Source organism: Empidonax traillii, unplaced genomic scaffold (assembly GCF_003031625.1).
Source record: "Empidonax traillii isolate 1590-97213 ecotype Southwest subspecies unplaced genomic scaffold, ASM303162v1 scaffold250:size724861, whole genome shotgun sequence".
Classification (NCBI taxonomy): domain Eukaryota; kingdom Metazoa; phylum Chordata; class Aves; order Passeriformes; family Tyrannidae; genus Empidonax; species Empidonax traillii.
This window is the reverse complement of record NW_020955443.1, coordinates 539675-562131: the sequence shown is the minus strand read 5'-3', so window position 1 is coordinate 562131 and position 22457 is coordinate 539675. Positions and strand designations below refer to the sequence as shown.

The 22457-nt window shown below is 38.9% G+C and overlaps 1 protein-coding gene across 5 annotated transcripts in view; it reads left to right on the top strand.

Moving 5' to 3' along the window:
* Positions 1-22457, top strand: part of ZFYVE28 (zinc finger FYVE-type containing 28) — a 150520-nt gene that overhangs the window by 50897 nt on the left and 77166 nt on the right. For all 5 annotated transcript variants that reach the window (XM_027889064.1, XM_027889063.1, XM_027889062.1 and 2 more), the window contains exon 2: positions 18281-18421. In XM_027889064.1, the coding sequence (XP_027744865.1) occupies positions 18281-18421 (141 nt within the window). The remainder of the gene's footprint in view (positions 1-18280; positions 18422-22457) is intronic.

The window sequence follows — 22457 nt, the reverse complement described above, 5'->3', positions numbered from 1 at the left end:
CACATGTCAAGGCTCTCTGAAGTGTCTAACTGCCCTAATACTCGTATTTGAACTTCTGCTGGTGCAGATGTGAACTGTGATGGATTAGTGGGTGATCTGGTTCTCTAAAATTATTTTGTAGTTATCATATGAAAAATCTATGTGTTAAAATAACTCGGCTTCTTATGGCCATGTGCACTGTAATGAGAATCTGCTAAGATGCTGACTTCAAGGAAAAAAATTTTGGACCACTGAAAGAATAAACCTGAATGTGTGTGGCAGGTTTGTTTCCTGTAAAGAGAACTCACACATTTCTCTCTTCTTCTCAGTGATCTGAATTTGCTGCACTGTAACTTTTGCCATCATATCCAGGGGACTCAGTGATTTCAAGGCATTAGGAAAAATAAATCCATCACTGTACACCCTCGAATGCATCCTGCAGTGTTACCACTAAAAGTACTTACACTTAGTACAAATAATTAAATTCCAATGATTAGATTATTTTTTTTTCTCCTCAGAATGGGAAGTGTCCTTTTCACTTTTCTGTCTTTCTCATAATCAAAACAACATATGTTGTAATTGCTGGTTTCTTGATGAATTCACAGTAATAATCGTGAACTGCTGGTTGTTGTTGTTTTGCTTGATGCACGAACATTGCTTTTGTCTTGAATGAGGTACTGCCAATATACAAGTAAGGATTAGGTTTTATGGAATGTGTTTAGTGTATTCAGTGAAGTTGTATTACAGGCAGAATGGAGTTTTAATCCAAGGTTTTTCCAGCAGCCATCAGAAAAAAATTGACAGATAGTTCTTACTTTGTCCCAGTAGTAGATGTAATTCCCAGGAGACTCTTCTTTATCCTCTCTGACATTTTCTTTCTGTCTACCCTAGCAAGTGACTACTAATTTTTTTCTTGAGATTAGTCTTGATTCTTTACATTTTACCTGTTTCTCTGGGTGTTGGTTTTTTGTTTGTTTTTTATTTGTTTGGATAAGCCAAGCCTCTTAATCTGCATGTAATTTTGGAGCCATCAGATATTGATGGTGATGTCAACTTTCCCATTTCAGTCTTAAAATATTTTTCTGAGGAGAAACAACATCTCAGCAGAGGGCTGCCTCAGCAACCTGATCCGAGAGGACAAATGGGAAAATCAAGCAACAAGAGCTTCCATGAATGAGCATATCTTGGACTTTAGAAGTATTTTGTAATAACTAAGCCATCTGCTGCACAGAACTGAAAAATTTTGAAGGCAATATCTGCATCTGTTTGTTCAAGGCAACACTTAGCCCTTGCAGAATTGGTCATTTTACTTTGTGCTTGTAGTCTGGCGTGGGGCTGGGCAGCCTTTGTCTTGCAGAGGTGTAGTGTCTTACAATGCAACTCCTCAAAACCAGACCAGATTCTTAAAGCCCAGTTTCCAGGTGAATATGCCATGATTTTCATGTACCAAACTTTGTTTTTCCTCTGGACTACTTGGCATTATGCTTTTTTCCTCTCTCTTCCTGGGGTGCTATGGCTGCTTATGCCTAAGTGAAATTTTTCTTGGCACAAGCTGACAGACAAACCTAAGAAATAGTCTGAAAAAACTGCTACTTTTGACTCTCTTCCCAGCTTGCAACTGCGCTGATTTTATGAATGGAGAAAAAATTCTCAGAGCATTCCAGTCTAGGTGGAGTTTCTGCCTAGGCTGAATAAGGGTCTAGAAACCTCTGAATGGACTCAGTAAGTCATGTGGAAATGTGATTCAAAAAACTACCAGCTTAGGAGACCCAGAGAGATTTAATTTCTCACTACCAAGAATGTATATTCGTGTCTTCAAGGTATGTAAAATAATATTAGTGACTGAGATGGTTAATTAGTGATAGACTGTGACTGAGAAGTAAGAGCTATGTAGAGCATGGAATCCAGACTTTCTTTTGGTTTAAGGGAAAGGGGCGCCCCACGTTCTTTAAACAACCAAAGTACAGATACTTAAATTTGAACAATACCCGGTCCACTGTCCTATGCCACTAATGCTCTGACATGGAGGATGTTTCTCTCCCAATGAACGTCTCGTTTGTCAGTTCCTGTACAAGAAATGTATTTAATGGAAGGCCATTTTTTTGAGTATGTAATGTTTTTTGATTTTATTTTGTGGGATTGTGCAAGTTGCTCTCTCTGGCTTGGCCCGTGTGTCCCTGCAGAGTTAATTCATGTCTCTCTTACATTTTTGTTTTGAGGCTTTCTAGTAATTTTGAGATAACTGGATTTAATAGCACAGAGCTTGACAAAACCATATGTTTTGTCCAGCTAAAATGTTGCCAGAGCCTTAGACCAACCTCGTGTCACTGAGGTCTTACATGATACCAGACTCATCTCTGCTGAAGAGCATCCTGGAATAAGTGCTTTGAACCTGGTGTCTGTGTTTGCTGTAGGATTTCCAGCCCCCAGCTGTGGGCTGGCAAGGAGAGGCTTATATTTGGTATGTACATACCTTATGCACAAACCCCTTTGTCATAATCAGATTGACACAGAATACCATGTTTTATTAGGGTTTTGTTGCTCGACGTGCTAGAAACAAAACAGCCCTGGGGATAATAGTTTTCGGGTGAATACTTGGCTAGGTGGCTGTGAATCCAGAACATCAACTTTGAGTATGACACTGGGTTTTGGCCTGATTTTCAAAATAGACACAGAGAAAATACATGTTTGAAATCAGTTCTGGTGTCAAGTGCCTTAAGTGTCTGGTTTCTCTTATTCCCTCTGACACAAATGTGATGTTCTGGGTCCCATCCTCAGCTGGCATGCTGCTCTTCATGCACGGTTGCTGTCATAATAAGGACTGTTTAAATGACTCAGCCCAATGAGTGTCTTTTGTTGGAGGTATCCTGCAGTAGTTTACATTTTTGTAATTTTTGTGCCTTTATGGCACAAATGCCTTGGTTCTTTGATGAGGAGCAGCGTCCTTTGCATTAGTACGGTGAGGTAGGTTGGAAAATAGAAGAATGGTGCCATAGAAAGATTTGGAGGTACAGTGCAGGCAGATGCACTTCGTGCACGTGGGGAGAGATGGCTCAGGGAGCGAGGCAACCAAACCAAATCTGTGAGTGCTGCAGCTGCACATAGTCTAGTTCTGTCTGGCTTCTGGCAGCCTGGGAGACTTTGGGGTGTTCCAGAGAATGAGTGAAAAGCTGCCTTTGTACAATTTCAACCGGTTTGCTCTCGTGTCACTGTGAAGCACTAAGTTTTCATGATAACAATGTTTTGGCTCCAATGTTTTTTGATTGAGTGGGTTAGTTAAGGGTAATGTCAGTTCCCAAATTGCAGTCTCCTGCATTGAGTGGTGCTTGTGGTGAGGGCACATTAAGGCAAGGCTTTATTGTAGCATCATCCATGGCAAGTCAGAATAAATTCCTCAGCTCGTCAAGTGAAATGTATGAAAATCATGTTGTCTTCTACATTTCATTGCTGAAGTGTGTAACTGTGCGCTGCTGGAGAGTTTTCCCATCTGTCGCAGAGGACGATATGCAGAGAGGAATTTTGAATCAGTCTTGGCCTGAGCAGAATGAAAAGGAACTTTTCTCTTTGAATTCTAATTTTTCTTTTTTCAGATTTTTTTTCCCTTGCAGTATATCTCGCTCTAAGTGCTGCATATGTTTTTATGTACCAATTTGTCTGGAGAAAAATGAAGTGTGTAAGAGAAGGTTCTCCCATTTGTTCTCTTCTGGGAATCACAAGGCTTTGTTGGGCTATCTGGAATAAGCAGGCTGAGTGCAGGTCCAGTGTGGCAGGAGCACAGAGCCACAAATGCACTGCAGGAGAGGAATGAATGGCACCCTGGTGAAGGCGGGGTGACAGACCACAGCCTCACTAGGCTGCTTTGCAGAAATTTGGGGTGTATAAGACTAAAGTTCTCTACATGCCCATCTGCTCTTCACAAATGCTAACAACTTTGTGGTAAGAAATCTATATAATAACTAGAAAGTCTGGCAGTCTCCTGCTTTATGTTTTGCATAATGAAATTATTTCTTGGGAAATAAAGATGTTCATAATAGCTCTCCTGGTAATTTAGCAAGTCTCACTTCATGGGTAATTTCGTTTTTCCTTCATGGAATAAAGTAACTTGCATAGCTTTCTTAAAATTTTCCTTTACTAATACAGTTTTATATATTTAAGGTCTGTTAATGTAATTTTCGTAATTCAAGTTGCCTTGAATTACAGATACCATAACAGAACAGTTATGGTTAGAAGGAACCTCTGGAGATCATTCAGAGCAACCCTTCTGCCAAGGCAGGGTCACCTGGAGCAGATGACAAGTGGGTTTGGAATGTCTCCAGAGAGGGGAACTCCACAACCTCCCTAGGCAGCTGTTCCAGTGCTCAGCCACCCTCAAAGTAAAAAGTCCATGTTGAGATGGAGCTTCTTGTTCTGTAGTTTACGGCTGTTTCTCCTTGTCCTGTCACTGGGCCCCACTGAAAAGAGTCCGGCACTCTGGGATTTATCGTGTTAAAGGGCCTGCATTTGCCATAGCTTTAGAATTCAGCTTTATGATTTGGTTCTCACAAGTTACCAGTGAGAAGAGCTGGGTTTAATATGGAACTTGAAGATGCTTTTCAAACAGGAAAGGTTTGTGTCAGGCTTATAAATCTATATTTTATATCTTTGTTTCCTATATCTGCCCTGTTCTCACCATTAGTACTGGATTTAGCTTCTGCCTTGGCATGAGTGCTTTGGTTTGTGCTTTTTTTTGTATCCTGTTCTTCAGATTTGTATTGCCTTCCTCACTGCAGCACTTAAGCATTCAGTGATGTGTTAAACAGTGACCACCTTATTTCACGTGTGGATTTTGTATAATTTAAATGCAGAGCTGCCTGTCTCAAGCTGATCTTTCTGGAACAATCTGCATTCATATACCACCTGGGATTTTTTGGCCATAATTTTTTGACAGGTTATTTTGCTGAATGTGGAATAAATATATAAATGCATATCCCCAGAATGAGTCATCGTGCTGTAATCAGTCGGTACTTTTGCCATCTTACTGATTAATTGCACGCCCCACACCCCTGCAGGTAATGCACTTCTTTGTCTGAGGTCTTACTGGGACATGACTGGTCCTTAGGCTGCTGTAAGTAGTAACATGAAGAATCGAGCAGTAGCTGCTTGGAGAGTAGAAGTGTAATGCCAGCTTGATTTGCATTTCTCTTTTCAGTCCATTTCAAAAATGTAATTGTGTTTTGCTGAATATAAATAATCTTCAATGTCCCTTCAAAATAAATGCATTTCCCCAGACTTCATCAGTTCCAAGTTTTATATTCTTTGGCCTGTCATCTCCAATTGATAAATTTTGGACTTTCTTTTTCTCTCAAATAAACAAAAGGAAAAGCAAATGAATAAAAATTGTTTCTCAACACATGCTTTAATTATGGATATTAGTCATGATTTTGAATGACGTTTGTATTCACAGTGCAATTTTGGGATGTGGTAACATCATCTCTGAAGTTAATGTGTCTTCCTGAGCAGAGCCTTTAATTGGATGTATTCTATTTTTACCTAATTCATAATGATTTTCTGTGTATATCCTTGATAATTACAAATAATATAAAAATTATATAAAGGAAAACAAATAGCAAGTATAAAAAAAATGGGAGTTACAGTATATTGGTGCATATATTTGCAGTTTAAAAAATCCCCATCAGTCTTCACAACATTTTCTCTGAAGGGAAATGCTATATTTCACGTATAACTTGGTAAGGAAAAGCAGTATAGCTTTAGAAGTTGTCAGATATTCAGTACATGAGGAAATTGTTGCCTGACGAGATAAGGTAACTGCTTGGATGAATAACTGAAAACATTTTACTGGAAGACTTTTCAATTAATTGCTTTGACCGTGTTTGCAAGTTGCAACAAAAGTGTAAAATATGGGTCTCCTTTAAGTATTGCTCCACAGTTGCTTGGGTCATGTATATTAAGGGCAGGGGTTTTATGTTTAATAATGCATTGAGATTTTTTTGGTTTTTTTTTTTTTTTTTAGATCATCATTGGTAGTCCCTGAAGCTCTGCAGGCATTTTGTCTGCAGGCTTGCCTGTGTCAAAGATGCTGGGCTTTGAAAACTAAAGCAAAGCTGTGGCTCAGGTGTGGTGTAACCACTGCTGGAGGGAGCAAAACTGGAGAGGTTACAGGTGCTGGAGTGGAATTCTGTTCAAGGCAGTTTGTCTCTAAGGCAGCAAGGAAGGGCAAAAAAAGAGATTTTTATTTCAGTAGGTTTGAACCGATGTCTCTCTCCTTCAGAAGGAAATTGTACCATTATGCTCCTGGCCATTCCAGAGGGATCTGGAGGTCGCATCTTTGAACCTTTGAATGGAACAACAAAGTACTAATTGGACTGGAGGGACACTTGCCTGGTTTAGGCAAGACTGTGGTGAGAAGGTACTTCCAAGTTTTGACCTTCACTTTGCATTTGTTACAGAGAACAGAAAGGCCAGAGCAGGGAAAAACCGAGGGGTTTACTGAGAGGAAAACTGCCAGTGGTTATGCTTGCCTGTTTTGGAGCAAATTCCCATGTTTTAGGCAATTAATGTGATCGTGTGACTGTAGGTTAGGCAGCTGTACAAGTCAGGCTGCTGTATAAGTAAGGCTTCAACTATTACCAACTGCTTTCAGAGCAGTCTTGAAATTAAGGGGAATAATTAAGAACTTGGATTTCAGAAATGTCAGGAAAATTCCGACACTTTGATTTTATGTTGATTATTCGGAGAAAAATATGCACTGTTTCACAATTGAAAAGTAATTAGTAGCTTTAATCCAGGACATGCATGTGTGCTGAACCTTCTGTCAAATGCAGTATTTGTAGTGAAACCAATTAAATGATTTAACCTCTTATGGGATTGAATTACAAGCTAGAACTACTCCAGCGAGTGTTCTTCTTTAAGGCTTTGGAAGCATTGGAAGTCTTTCCTTCATTATCTGAGAGAAGTCAAGAGTCTTCCTCTGCTTTTGGTATGGTCCCTAATTAGTGTTCATTTCTGGAGCCTGACTGGGGCATGTGGGGCTGGTGTGGAGCAGGGGTGGTAGAGAAGATAGTTCAGCTGGAAGGTAGAGGTTACTCCTGTCTGCTGACCTGCAGTAGGTGTTCACCTTGAAATTGAAGGGAATGATACTTTTAGGAGTTAGTCTTTTTGCATTACTTAAGCATGCTTCATTTCTCAAACATCACCTTTCTGTTTCTTCTTGTGATGGCTCCAACGTGGTGTTGGTTTTGGATTCTGTTATGGAACATAGCAAAGGAAAACTAGTTTGAATCATACTCTTGCCAAAGCATTGTGAATAATACAGTAAGCAGTACTGGTAATGCATTTCCTTGCTTTCAACAGCGGTTCTGCAGTTAATGCCTTTGCCTCTTTTTTTTGTCCTTTAACATACTACAGAAATACTTGGCAACCAGAAGTTAGCAGAATGCATTTGGGGAAAGCCTGAACATGTAGTTATAATGTGAGTGATATTGCTGATCAATAAGGAGTAATAGGCAATAGGGAGCGTGTGTAATAGCTTTTCTGAAAGCTGTCATTGGGAATATGGGAAAAGTGTCCATTCATTAAATAGGTAGTGGCATAATTACGTTGTTTCTTTACATTTACCAAAACAGGCAGCAAGCAGGTCTGAGAAATTGATCTTGCCAGTAGAAACAGTATCTGTTTCTTGTTTTATTTTTCCTCTCGATAAATGAATAGAACTGTTCATCTTAGGAAAATATAAACCAGAAAAGCGTTCGTGGTTGTATTAAACTTCTGCATAGTTTTTGTGCATTACGTGTCTGTGATTTAAAAGGAACAGGTTGGGTGTGGGGAATAGCTGAAGTCTGATAGTTTGTCCCACGTGCATGCTGATGAGCAGAAATGGTCACACTCGAACTGTGTGCTGAGCTAGCACAGAAAACAGGAATAGCTGTACAAACTCATTTGTCTCCCAGGAGAGGTTTTCTCTGTGACCGGGAGACCAAGGACAGACCTTGAGGATATTGTCTGAAAAGACCTGGGAATGCCTAATTGAGCAAAAAATATTGGATTCAGCAGGGGGTGGGAGCAGGGATGCATGGAAGCCTTCTGCCATGCACTACCATCTAGTCAGTCTCCTGTCTTCCAGCAAATACATGCTTTTCATGTACTTGAATATATTTTATTATTGTTGGACTGTTTGAAAAGTTTTAAACATACTGTAAATTACTCTGTGGTCCTGCTGTTGGTCTGTCTGGTGTCTTTCCCCTTTCTCTCTTCTTGCACATTTTCTGCTTATTTTCAAAGCCACTATTTATGCTCAAGTGTGCTTGGAAAAAGGATGTTAATCACAGTATCAAGTCATTAAAAGCAGTGAAGTTCCTGAAAGCTCCCTAAAATTTCAGGTAGGTCTCTACCGAAAAGGAGGTGGTGACTTTCTCTAAAGAGAGTGATGATAAATGCCTGAGATCGAGGACTGTCTGGAGTGTGTTCCTTATTAGTCATGAATGAGTCCCCACAGATGGGTGCTGTGGTAAGCATGGGACAAACATCCACAGAAGCTTGCTGTTATCTGGAAGATGGAGTGGGAAACACAGGCTGACTGATGATGGCACTTGGAAAGCTACTTGTTTATATGATTTAGCTGAAATAATGGAAATAAGATCAAAAGATTTACTTATGCAAACATTCATTTGAAGTTCTTGTCAGACGGCAGAAGCTGGGAAAAGTTTCTGTGCTGAGGACTGTAAGAGCAGTTTCTTTCATCACTGGGTTTGAACAGATGCATTTCGGAACAAAGTTCTGATGAAATCTTCTTGTTGCAATGATTGATTGTTCTACTGATACGATGCCAAGGTAGTTAAATCCTGAACATCTGGCAAGGTGCTCAGCCTGAGTTTATTGAAAGCCTCCTACAAGGCAATGAGGTTATCTGTGAGCAACTTTACGCAGATGACTGTGCTTTTATTAAAAAAAGATATGGGACACCTCAGACTCACCATAAGTAAGTTTGCTGAGGCAAAGAAAAATAAAGATGCACTCTGAATATTAAAAAAAACCTTAGGAATATGCTGTGCCTGAGAATGACTATGGAGCAACTCTTTTATAATCAGCAGGCTTGAACTTGTTGGGTCAGGTTTCCCTCTTGTTGGAGTTTTGTCTGTGCCCTGATTAACTAAGACATGTATTTTATGATCCAGAAGTAAAATTCTGTATATGGCAGGTTGTTCAAAATGGGTTGGTGCTGAACAGCAGGGCAGAATCGGTGTTTTACGAGGTCTGCTAAGCATGAGCAAAAGATTGGAACTATAGACCTGTGAGGGAAAAAATAATTTAGGAATGTGCGTACTAAAAGACGACAGAACCAAAAAAAGTCTTCAAAACAGTCCTTTAACTGCATAAAAGGGTTATTTGAGGTTATTTGGGTTTTTTATTTTGTTGTTTATCTGATTCTGAAAGGAAGAAAGTTTATAGCAGAGTCATAACTAGAGAGAAATTAACGTGGAAGACGTATCCAACAAGAGGTCATTGTTTGCCCAAGTCTTTAGGTGGTGTTATAAATATTTAGACACATCCATTGAACATGGTATAACATAACTAGGGTGGGTTAAAAGTCCTCTAATGCAGAGTCATGAAGGCATGTAGTGAAGCAAGATGGTTTGCATTGCTGGAGGAAAAATAGCTGGGTGCCACTTCCAAATGCCACACGATTCCTCTGTGTGAGGGAGGGGCTGTAGATCTGGAATTGAATGTGATTGATCAACAAAGCCCAGGGAGCTAAATTGGCTATTTTCCTCTTGATAGGTAACAAATCACTAAAAGCACTGCAGAATCTTACTTTGTCTGAAAAGATGCTTAGTGTAATGTTTAAATACAAAAATCTAGACAAATCTGAAACAAACTGCTTAAAAGCATTAAAAAAAAACCAAACCCCAAACCGTTTTAAGCGTGATTTGTACATTTCAATATGTATCCTGACAAGCTGAATTTGCTGTTTCTAAGTAAATATTTGTTCTTTAAACTCAATGTTCTTGCAGCAGCTGAGAATGAAATGTGATTATCTTAAGGTCAAACTCTGAGATATTAGCTGCTGGAGGAGGCTTTTGGTGAGTGTTTTTTAAGTTCAGTGGGTTGAGTTGACCTTGGCTGGCTGCCAGGTGTCCACCCAGCCACCCTCACTCCCCTTTGCAACAGGCCAGGGGAAGAAAATAGGATGAAAAAGCTTGAGAGTCAGGATAAAGACTGGGAAGTCACTCACTAGTTGCCATCACAAGCAAAACAGATCCAATTTGGAAAAGGTTGATTTCTTGCTAATAAAAAATAGCTTGCCATAGGCTGGACAAGGAGGCAGCCTTGCAGGTTACCCACTCTTCACTTGGAAGAATTGGCTGCTTCATCACTTCAAGTACAGCAAAACCCCTTTCTGTCCTGCAGTCCGTGTTCTTTCCTAGAAATCAAAGCTGTGGTTCAGCTGCAGGGCACTCCTGTTCCACAGAGTAGATGTCCAAAAGCTTCACTAATATGTATTCAGTATATGCTTATGTGCTTCCCCCAGAAAATATGGATTTGAGCACATGCTTTTCTAGATTAGTATTATGAACACTCAAAAATAGAAACTCTGTACACTGACTTAATCTATCATGAGTGAAAACCAACTGCATGACAGTCTCAAATATTTCGTACTCTTAGTTCAGCATAACTGTTACCAGATTTTGCTTTTTGAGGGGTTGGAATTATACCCAGTGTAGGGAAAATTGGAAAAACTTCCCCTGAATTTTGTTGTCCAATAAATCATCATCTCACTGGGGTTTTTTTTGGTGTTTGTTGTTGTTATTTTGGTGTTTTGGGTTTTTTTTTCGCTTAAGGTGCTGCTAACATTTTATTGTGTTAACAAGCTGTTCACCTGTCTTTCTTACTTGTGTGATGATGTTCTGTGGATAAACACAGAGCAGCTGGCAAAGCTTTAACCAGGCTGTAGCTTTTTTCAGTGTGCTTGTTTTTTATGTATCCTCGTGATCAATTACCAATTGTTGTCTCCATCTGAGTCCTTTTTTATTTTTTTAATGCATGTGCAACACCAATTTAAGACTTAATTGCATTGTACAAAATACGACTGAGGGAATTTTTTTCCTTTTTTTTCCACTCTAACAGCACTTCAAATAGACAGTAGATTAAAAGGAAAAAAAACTGAACTAGGTAAAAACCCCAAACCAAGCAACCCCCTCCAAAACAACTGTGTTCTGGGGCAGCAGAGTTCCTCTTTCATTTAGTATGAAGAAATGTTTTTGCTGCTTAAGATTTTGGCATTTAACTGTCAGAAGTTTTGACTCGCCTGCCTGTTAAAAAATGATTGTTTGTTCTTGCTATTTGTCAACGTTCAGAAATCAGTGAAAAATTGAAAGGTCCTGTCCGAAGGAAGGATGTGAATACACTTGCTTACAAGGTGAGGTGAAAAATCAGCAGATGTAACAACTTGCTGGTATCCCTCTCTGAAGAAATACCTTAAATCTTTGGAATGTGTTGTGTGCCAGTTAAACCTAGTGTTGCAGCTGTGACTGGTGTTGAAAGTTTTCAATTGGCTAAGTTTCTGTTGCTCTGTGTTACGTTTTCACACTGGCAATGAATGAACTTTGGACTTTGTGCCTGTATCCTATCACTTTTGAACAAAAATTTTTTCCCTTCCAATGATGTTATGTAAGTCTTAGTTACATTTAATTAGCTCGAAACTACTTACGTGCAGTATCATTCTTAAGCTTTAAAAAAACTGAGTTGCCTCATCAGCAGCTTTATTTAAATTGCTAAAGGACCTAATTCTGCCTTGTGCACAGAGCACGTTGTCAACTTGTTCAGCGAGTTGCTTTTCAAAACAGAAGCAGCGTTCTCTGTATGCTGCAGAGTAGGAGCAAGTTCCTAACCTCTAGCTTTTCTGAACTCCCATCCTAAGGGGGACGTGCTTCCACTTGGGAAGTCTCTTTTCTGGTTTCTGTGTTGTGCAGTAGTTGTTTGTATTTGGGACAGTCTGATAACATCAGCACTCATTTTAGGGAATGGAAATTTTGAGGTCGATCCTGTGCTTCTTTCCTTGCCCTGAAAATATAGTAGGCGACAGATTTAGGCTGAGAACAGCTGGGCCCTCAGTAATAGAGATGCTAACACCACTGTTACAACCCACCTCTGAGGCAGGGTAACTGAGATTCCTGTTAATGAAACCCTTGGGGTGAATTAGAGTAAAATGACACTGAATAACCAGGGCATGTATGAGGCAGACTTGTTTTAAAACAGTTTATTACAGTGGAAGGGAGGTATGTGGGCATTTTGGTTCTTTTCTATAAAAGTATAGAAATACCATGAAGAAAACATGGAAGGAAAAGAAAGAAAGAAAGAGAAGGAAAGGATAAGATTAGGTAGTGGAGAGGAAAGGTATCACCATCCATGGATCCATTGATGAGACTTGATGGTTGCTGTTTTGCTGTAGTGGTGGTCTCAGTCTTCATCTCTTGGGGTGAGGGCCTGTGAAATAAAAAGTTCATCGGGTTATATACATTAAAGTTGGCATGGGAATGCGTGGATCCCTCCCAAGGGAGGGGATTCTTTGTATCTGATGCTATAGGATATGCACGTATTTCTGATGGAGAGTTCCCAAAAAGAATCAGGAAGTGCTTTAGGGTTCTTGGTGGTCTTGAACCCCCTCTTGTTGGTCTCGCCTGCTCTTGACCCCACTTCTGCTCTTGCACTGTATTTTGTGTGGTCACCATGGACCTAAACAGGTAAACTGGCTCCAGAAAGGTGCTGCTCTGCCTTTGTACAGCCCCCCTTTCCAGGCACGTCCTGTTCTGTTCTTGCCCATTTGAGTGGTCACCGGTGTTTGAGACATAGCAGTGCATTAATTCCTTACTGTCCAGGCTTCTAAAAACACCTTTCCCTTACCAAAGGGGGAATAAGGGAAGCTGTGTAGATGCAAGACAGTTTCACTCGTGAATGTGATGGTCTTTCCCTAAAACTTTTCAGCTCTTGGAGCTGTAGCAGAATAGAAATGGGTGAGCAGGAGGTTTAACCTGAAGAGTTGAAGGTTGTGTCATGTGACCCTACAGCAGTTAAAAATACCGCACGTGAACTGTCACCAAATGTTGTCCTGTGATTGTGAAGGCATTACATAGAATGTGTAATAAGATATATGTGTTTGTGTAAAATGCACCTTTTACCAAGTACTGCTTGAAAAGTTACCCAGTGCATGTGGGTTTACTTTGTTCCCTTGTCAAAAGGCAATCTGGATTTACCATCAGCAGAGGCATATAATTAATGCTTTTCTGTATAGTTTCTTTCCATGGGGATCAAGTCAGGGTTTCTGAGCGTGTGGGAGAGACATGAATGCTTAGTGCTGGAAAAGTGCCAGTGAACAAAGGGAGATCTGGAGCCTTTTATCTGGGGTCCATGGATTTTATTTCAAATGGGATTGGGGGTTAGCTGTTGTTCTGAAGCCTTTAGATCAGCAGTTCAAAAACTATGAATATTATTTTCCAGAGGACAACTGACAGGCATCAGTGCTATCACTAGCTGGGATCTTGCTCATCTACATGGTTCCCTTTGGCTTATTTAGGATGATCATGTTTTCTTTTTGTGGTGGTGGTGGCTCCGTTCCTGTTGCAATCTCAGTAGAAGAAAAAGGCTGTACGATATCTCTGCTTCCTCACAAAGAATCAGAGAAACCTGGGGGAAATGTTCCCTTTAATGTTCGAATTATAGGCTGCTGTCAGTTACATTTATAACATGACGCACATTTTATGTTCCTCAAAAAGAGGCAGTATTGATATTTGAAAGCTGCTGTTAAAAATCATGCAAAAGGTGTTTGCGGTTTTGTTTCAAAAGGAGGAAATCTCCTTAAGAAACCACCCTTGTTTCTAGAAGTGTGATTTTTCACAAGGTGATTCTTAAATTCCAGAATTAGTGTGTGGTTTGAGATCGGTCTGTCAGCACCCTGATTTCTCATTGGTAATATATTTTTGGTCTTTGTCCTGTGCTGGGAAGTCTGTGCTAGAATTCTTCCTCTCCCAGTTAGTCATCACTTTTTTTTTTAGTGACAGTTTCTAGTTTTGGTCTACCAGCTTGTTTACAAGATGTGAGAATAACACCTTTTCTTCTGCTAACATGCAGTAAATAATTTTATAAACCTGGTGTTTTTCTAATAACCTATATCTAACAGGTGTCTTAAATTGTTTTCTTCTTAACATTCTTTTATAGTCCATTTAAATCCTATTTGAAAAATCAGATCAGGATTCATTATGCAACAAACTGAACTAACCTAATCCTAGGTCTTCATGGGCAAAGCCAGAGTGTAATCAGTTCAATAGTTAATGCAGCTTTTTCATGGGACATTTTTATACAGTTCTTGTGGATGGCAGGCAGGCATCTTCTGATTTTGGTATCTGACCTAATGAGTGGTACTTAATAAAACATAAAAATCATTAAAGTACATATTTAGTGAGTGATCACTAGTGAAAAAAAAAAAAAAAAAGATGTATTATATGACATGGCTGCAGAGGTGCTATTTTGGTTGGTTGGTTTTTTTTTTTCCTCTAATTATTGTTGGTTGGTGATTCCTGTCTCTGCACTGACTGGAATGATAGTCAATGTACACTGTACAAATGGGGAAAGTAAGTTATGACCCACTTACAAAGGGATGCTTCCAAATCTGTGGAGAATGTTCTCCAGTGGTGTGTTAAGTTCTGTGCTGGCAGTCGAGATGCACAGCACTGGGGCACTGGTTGGGCTGAATCCCTTTGAATGTTTGAAATGGAATATAAGGAGATGTTAGACAGAAGGAATGCAAGGTGCATGGATGGAATGAGACTCCTTCCTGATAGCTCATGCTCAGGAGAGATGGTGGGATGATAACAGACAACAATATCACCACATATGAAAAACTTCCACACCACCCAACAAAAATTCTCCCCCAAAATCCCAAAGCTGTATGTGCAACCTCCAGTGGTGATATGTTTAAAGGGGCAGTCAGCGGATACAGAAATAGGTAAATAAAAGGTAATGCAAATACTTGATGTGTAAGTTGAAAAAGGCAGAATGAGCACTATGTAGGAGTTGAAGTCTAGCAAAGCCAAACAAAAAATTAGATGCATTAGTTTGATGTTTAATGTGATTATTTCCTGAAACAAACTACCTGGATAAGTGGTAGGTTCTCTGTTAGGTGCTTTCAAATTATGTTTTCCAATTAATTTGAACAACTATGGATGAGAATTGCTAATTCTCATTCTGTCAAAGAATAGTAGGGAATTTGGATGAAATTAGTTGACTTGTATTTTGCATAAACTGAAAGTAGAAATTGGCATTGAACATGGCTCCAGTATCTCCTATTTTCTGCTACCAATTGGATTAAATTGAATTTATGAAGTTGTGGTTATTTGCTTTAAATGGCCCCCTGTGAAGAGATTTAGAGTTTCATGCAGTTTCAGCTTGCCAGGGACCACGTATGATTGACACAATTAATCAAAGATCAAGCTGCTAATCCACACCAAACATAACACAGTTGAGAGAACTCAATTAAAACTTCTGTTTCACCAATTGAAAAAATCAGCCACGTGGGAGCTAAGTATCTCAGGCTTACTTGTTTTGCTTGAGACCAGTCTTAATAAATTGCCTTATTTTGCTTCTGCAGTGCAATTTAGGTGCTTATAAATCAGCAGTCATGCTTTGCCACAATTCCACACACAAACTCCTGCATCTCTGGTTAATAACCTTGTAGGGAAGGTTTCAGTGGTTGTGGATAAATGCTGAAGGAAAAGGTAAAATTGAGAAATAATAAAAATAATTGGGTAGGGAATGTTTAGAGAAATGCTGTAGGTGTTAATGCCTGACTTTATAAATACAGAAATATAGAAGTAAACAACATTAAATTCAGTAGTTCAACTGTAGACTCTCCGTGTTATTATCATTCATTTTGAATTTTGTTTGTTTCCCTGACCATATATCACAAGCTTTTTCCTTCTCCCTGGACACCTTTATCCCAAGGCTATAGTGAAGACATTATTCAAGACTGTAGATTTTTGACAGCTTATACGTATGGTACTGAAACTGCTTAATAAAAGACAACACTGAAAGGATTAAGAAGAAAAAGCTGGAGTGAAAAGGCTCTCTATTTTGTAGACAGTGACCGATTAAAGAACAAAATAAAAAAAAACCCCAAACCCTACCACTTTCATTGCTGCATTTCAACTTCCTGATGTTCCATTCCTGATTTGCCTCAGAACTTAAGGGGTGTGGGGTGTAAAGTAGTGCTGTAGGAAGCTGCCAGGCAACGTAACAGCTCACAACAGTGTTCAAGGTGTAAATCCTCTACATTCACACACAGGTAAGGCATATAGGAACAGGAGTGGGTGCCTCTGTTGTCAGAGCTTGTTGTTGTCTCTAAATCACTGACTGAGAACCAGTTCAGCTCATAACACTGAGGGCATCTGAAGCATCCCTTCTAAGTCTAAATCTTTTTCTGTGAGTCTTATGGCAATAAAATGCTTGCATTGATTAACTCTTTGATCCTGTCAAGTGTGGAGGATGTTTACTGTTCTCTTCAAAAGGTCCTTTTCAGGGATTAAATAGCTGTGCAGTTTTAAATGCTCATGGACTATGAAGGCCTGAAAGGATTCTTCTGTGGGGATCTGTGTTCTGGAGACTAAAATATGGAGTTTTAACAATGTGTTGTATTTCAGATTGGAAAGATTATGGTTCACAACATGTACATTGTCATTATACCCTCAGTGTTACTGTCCTTTGCCATTTGTTGCACTTGGTGCTGATGTCTTTTCAAGTGATATTATCCTCTGTTTTGCTGTTGACTGATTTCTTCACTGTATTGCTCTTGTTTCTGTTGGTACATGTTGTGCTCTAGTACGCTTATCTTGATCATCTTCACTATATGTAATTTAAAATGTGTTACTTCTTGGTAATTTCTATGCTTTTTCTATTTCTTACGTTTGTAAAATCAATGTTTTCACTTTACCCAACTGTTTTCTTTACCTGGAAGTTCTTACCTATGTTATTTTTTTCCCCCAGTATTTGAGGCACTATGAATTGTTTTCATGCAGCTTAGTCTGTGTTTTTACTGTTTCTATACCTAGGCTAGTCTTTCTTAAAAGCATTTTTGAGTTGTTTCATTCTTCAGTGCATTAAGAATCAATTTCAGATACTCTACAGCTATTTGTTTTCTGTAGTATTCTGTATTTTTTCTTTCATGTAGAGATGACTAATTCTGATTCCCAGTTTACAGTTAGCATAGTCTTAATGTTTCTTACACTGTGATTAAAAACTGTTTTCATTTTATACACGTCCCACAAATCTTGTGTATGTTGTACTAAATACTTCTTTAGAATAATAGAAGGTTGTATTTATCACAACCTGTGAATCTTTTACCAAGTTGGTGGCATCTACAAAAAGCTGCTTCCTCTCTCCTCCCATTTGTATCTCTACTCCCTTTGAACAGTCAAAATTCTTATCTCCTCCCTTCACACACACTAATCCCTTATTTTTTAAATATTTTGATAAAAGCTTTCATAAGCATCAAAATTGCCAGCTGTTAATATTTAAAAATCCTTCTGTGGTGCAAACCATTATTACTAATATTTCTCAATATTATCGGGGAGGCATTCCTTTATTCTTCTCTCCTTCCTATTATAATTTCTGTTTTGTCTTAGTGTGGCCAAAAATCCCTTTTGATAATTCTGTTCATTGTCACTTGAAAGACTTGTGGCATAGTTTTCTCTCTGTAATGCTTTTATTTAGTCATATTATTATTTGTTTTGTGAAGTCTTGACATCTACTTGGCCCTGGTAGATTCAGCACCTTTCCCTTCTGTGGCTTCATTCTTGGGCTCCTCAAAGAGGGGGTTCTGAGCAGATAGCACTGTCCATCATGCTGCCAAGGTCACCACATTGCTTGGGAGATTATTGCATTGCTTGGTACATTTGGGGGGGATGATTGGTTTGCTTTTACTTGGAAAGCAACTGAACTCGAGTTTAATAAACAAAACTTGTGATTCAGTTGTTTACTCCTCCAGATAATTATGCCACAAATAGTGAGAATGCCAGGGTGGTTTTGGGGATTATCAGGGGTTGAGTCATGTCCCAGGCTTGTTATGTGAGAGGTTTGGGTTTTTTCTTCGAGGTAGAAAAAATTTCAACATGTGGGTAAATATCCAAAGATCATTCTTGTCCATGCTGCCACAGTATGGCTTAGATGTTAAAAAAAATCACAATAAATACAACTAGCTGAAGTGGGTGGAGGTTTTTTTTTCAAAAATAATGTAATATTGTCTGTGTGTCCAATACAGAGAACGGACCCGCAGCTCCTTGCTCAGTTCTACTACGCTGATGAGGAACTAAACCAAGTAGCAGCTGAACTGGACAGTTTGGATGGAAGGAAAGACCCACAGAGATGTACACTGCTGGTCAACCAGTTCCGCTCTTGTCAGGTAATCAAAATGGCACCTTCCTGATTTCTCTGACATTTTTGTGTACATTTAATGTACACTATTGCTTATCATATTAATTTTTATTAATGAACTTCTCAAAGGAACCTTTGGTAGAAATGTGCCTGTCCTTACTTTAAAGGGTATGTTTTTGAAAACGCTGTCCATAAATTAAACTTACTATGTCTCATTTAAGTGTTGATGCTTTCTCTGAATAAGAACACAAGTTAAAAACTTTGTTTCCTCTATAGGACATAAGAAGTATTTCAAAATTTCAAACAGCAAAAAATGACCATGTCATTTGTAGCTGCTCAAATTTCATATCTCATGAATCTGATAGTTTTCCATTAATAAATGAACTGCATTAAGACAACTGGTAGATTTTCTATTATTTTGGAAAGAATGTTCTCTGCTTCGTGTAAATAGTATTGAAGATGAGAGAAACTACCAAGAAACCAAGCAAAAGAGGGGTTTTATCTGTAAATTTCTACAAAAGTATGAATCCGTCTCAAAGTTTCCATTGTATAATACCTAAAAGAAGATTTCTGAGACCAGTTACTGAAATATGGCTATCCCTTGAGCCAGGTTTGAAGGGAGAAGAACCAGAGAATGCAAAGACCAATTCAGCCAAGTCTTGGTCTCAAAAGATTTTCATGGTTTTGTGATTGGATTTATGTCCTTGTTTTGGCTGGCATAGAGTTAGTTTTCTGCCCAGTAACTGTGTTTTGGATTAAGGGTGAGAACAGTGTTGGTAACACACTGATGTTTTGGTGCTAAGCAGTGGTCAAGGACTTTTCAGCTTCTTATACTGCCTTGCCAGTGTGTAGGCTGAGGGGGGCACAAAAATTTGTGAGGAGACACAGCCAGGACAGCTGAGCCCACGTGATCAGAGGGGTATCCCAGACCATATGGCATCATACTCAGTACATAAACTTGGGGGAAAGCTGGCTGGGGGCTGCTGCACTGGAATTGTCTGGGCATCGATCAGCAGGTGGTGAGCAATGGCATTGTGTATCCCTTGTTTTGTTTATTGTCATTTCCTCTTCTATCTTATTAAACTGTCTTTATCTCAACTCATGAATTCTACATTTTTTTTGTCAATTCTCTTCCCCATTCTCTTGGGGCGAGGGAAATGATAAAGGACTGCGTGATGTTTAGCTCCTGCCAGGTTAAACTATGACCATATACTAAGAAAAAGTATTCAGAAATTTGAAAAACTGCTGAGAAAATATAACTTTCCCTATCATGCTATATGCCATTCGACATCAAGATTTTCAGGACTAAAATTCTGATTTTTAGAAGTAGAAACTACTTCTGTGGTACAACTAGTGTTTGCGCAAATGCTTTGGTGTTTTCTCTCCCAGTCACACCCAAGAAAACATCTTTAAAACAAACCAAGTTCAAGTCCAGAATACACCATGCTCAGGTGATAAGAGGTTTTCTGCACAAAAAGTAAACTCTTGCAGTCACCTCAGGACAATTTGAAGTGGAAAGACCGTAGTAATAAAGATTTATTAACATCTCCACCAAGTTAAAAATTGTGCAGTCAAATGTAAAGAATGTATTTTGATTCACCCTTACTAGAATTTCTTCCTGTTATTACTAGTAAAATGTACCAAACTTCATTATGTGGAAAAAAATTTCGTCACTAATCATGTTAAGATGAGTTTCACGATAAGTGCCCTGATCATTGTAGGAAATGTTCACATTAAGTTAACCGAGTCTGTTGTAAAGGAAAATAGTCAGGTGCTGTGTGCTTGCTTGCAGGAAAACTTAATTTTGAAAGTGCAGCTTTTTGAAGAGCACTTACAGAGAAAGAGTGGACAGTCAATGTATTGTTATGTCAGAAACAATTTTAATGCTTCTGTCAACTTTGAATATCTTCAGTTTCCTACTGTACTGTCCCTAGAGAAAAATGTGGAGTTTAAGGGTTTGCCTAACTGGAAGCCATGAGTTTAGTAAGAGTCAAAATGCGGTGACTTGGAGGGAAAAACTTACGGGTGAGAGTGACCTTGAAAGGTCGTTGACTGGAGTGTTCTGTGTGATGGATCGGCTGTGTGTAAATCCCCCTTCACAAATATTTGTCTGACTTGTTCTTAGAAACCTCCAGTAATGGACATTCCACAACCTTTCTTGTCAAATTCTTTCCAGACTGGCTTTTTCAGGAAAGGTTTTCTTTTCTGATAATAAGGGTGGATGAAAAATATCATCATGCAAGACAGTCTCCTTGTTGGTTGTTTTATCCCTGGCGATGACAATTTATTCCCTCTTTCTCTGCAGGTGCACAGGCTTTCTGACTTGTTTCTCATAGTATAGGCAGACCTGAGGAGCTGTTCTGTTCAAAAAGTAGCTTTTCTGAATGTTTCACCTGTAGGAATGCAAGAAATGCAGACTCTGAGAGCAATCTTGGTCAGTTCACTTGTTCTATAGTGACTCACCACCTTGTGACTCTTAATACCTTCTGACATCTGGTAATTTCTTTTCATTTGTCAAACAGATTGTTTTAGTAAGAGCAATCTGTTGCTAGGGCTGAAAGAAAAGATGGAGGGTTTTTTTGTTGTTGTATAGCTATTTCTGTAATTTGTCATTTTCAGAGTTCTGCAGAATAGGTCAGATCATCGTCAAATGTCATGTCAAAAACTACTTTGTTAATTAGGATTTACGCTATTTTGTAGCAGTTTGTGTAAAAGCAATGGTTTGGGGCTTTTTTCTTTTGAGAATTTGTCCTGTAAATGCCAAATAAGAGAAGGAACAGTATGTTAATAAAGGTTCGGAATGTAAGTATTTACTAATCAAATATCGCATGGTAGGAGGACAAATTGGTTTTAGCCTCAGGTGTGGTGGAGTTTGAGGACAATGGGGAAGAAACAGCCAGCCCTGGGGTCAGAATGGTTATAGTGGAAGGTTGTGCATGTGAAAGTAGGGTGGCAGCTGCACTGTGCAATAACCCTGTGGTATCTGCAACAACAGTCAGGCGATTCTGAGACCTCTTACTAAGAAACGTGCACTTCTGACTCTTCAAGACAAGCTTCTGAGAAGTGTCTTGTGACCACAGAACATAGTCAACCAGACTCCCAGTCTTTGTATTACTTTTTTTTTTCTTCCCTGTTCTGTCCTTGTTTTTTCCATATATCATTAGGCTTTCCAGATCATTCCCAATTTTTACTTCCCTGAGTTCAGAGGTATACTATTTCTGCCAGATTTTAGTGTTTTCTAGGGACAAAGACTTCTAAAATCCCTTGCTCTTCTGTCTTTGCATCTGATTTTGAAATTAATTGTTCCTGGCTTGCTTATTTTCAGGTGATTTACTGATAGTGTTTACTGGATTAATAGATGATTGTTATTATTTGATGATCTTTAAATTAGTGTGATTTTTTTTCTTTTAAAGACCACAAGTCTTACAAACTGTGGTTCTTTTTGGAGAGACAGATATTATGCTGAATTGTAACCATATCTGAAGAGCTAAGTTTTGTAACTTTGCCTCCATTTTCAACTTACAACAGTAGTGTTGAAGATCTCCAAGTTTATTATAGTGTGTGAACGGACTCAGACAAACGAGAATGTAGTGCTTTAGAATGGACATATTTGATGTTTTTCATATTTGATGTCTTAACAAAACTGGCAATATTAGTCAAGGCAAGTTGAAGATATGGTGCATTGTGGTATTCCCATGAGATATGCGGAGAATTTCAGTCTTAAAGACTGTTGATGCTTCCTTAGTAAAGAAACTTGCAATTCTGAAAGCTGGCTTACGCTCTTTTATCGTAATACTATTTGCTGATAAGAATGACACTGTTAACAGTTAAATTAATATTTCAGAATTTCTGAAGATCTTGCAGCTTGGGTTTCAAATGCTGTGGGTTGGCTGTACAGCAGGATGCTCTGTGGCATGTATCTCTGAGTAAGAATCAGGGTAATGGTTTTCAAAGCTTTACTCTTCATTTTCACAATAATGTCATGTAACACTGTTTTCCAGTTACAGTAGCCTATTATAAAAATTACATCACTGGTTTTGCTTTGGTTTCTGTATGTCAGTGGT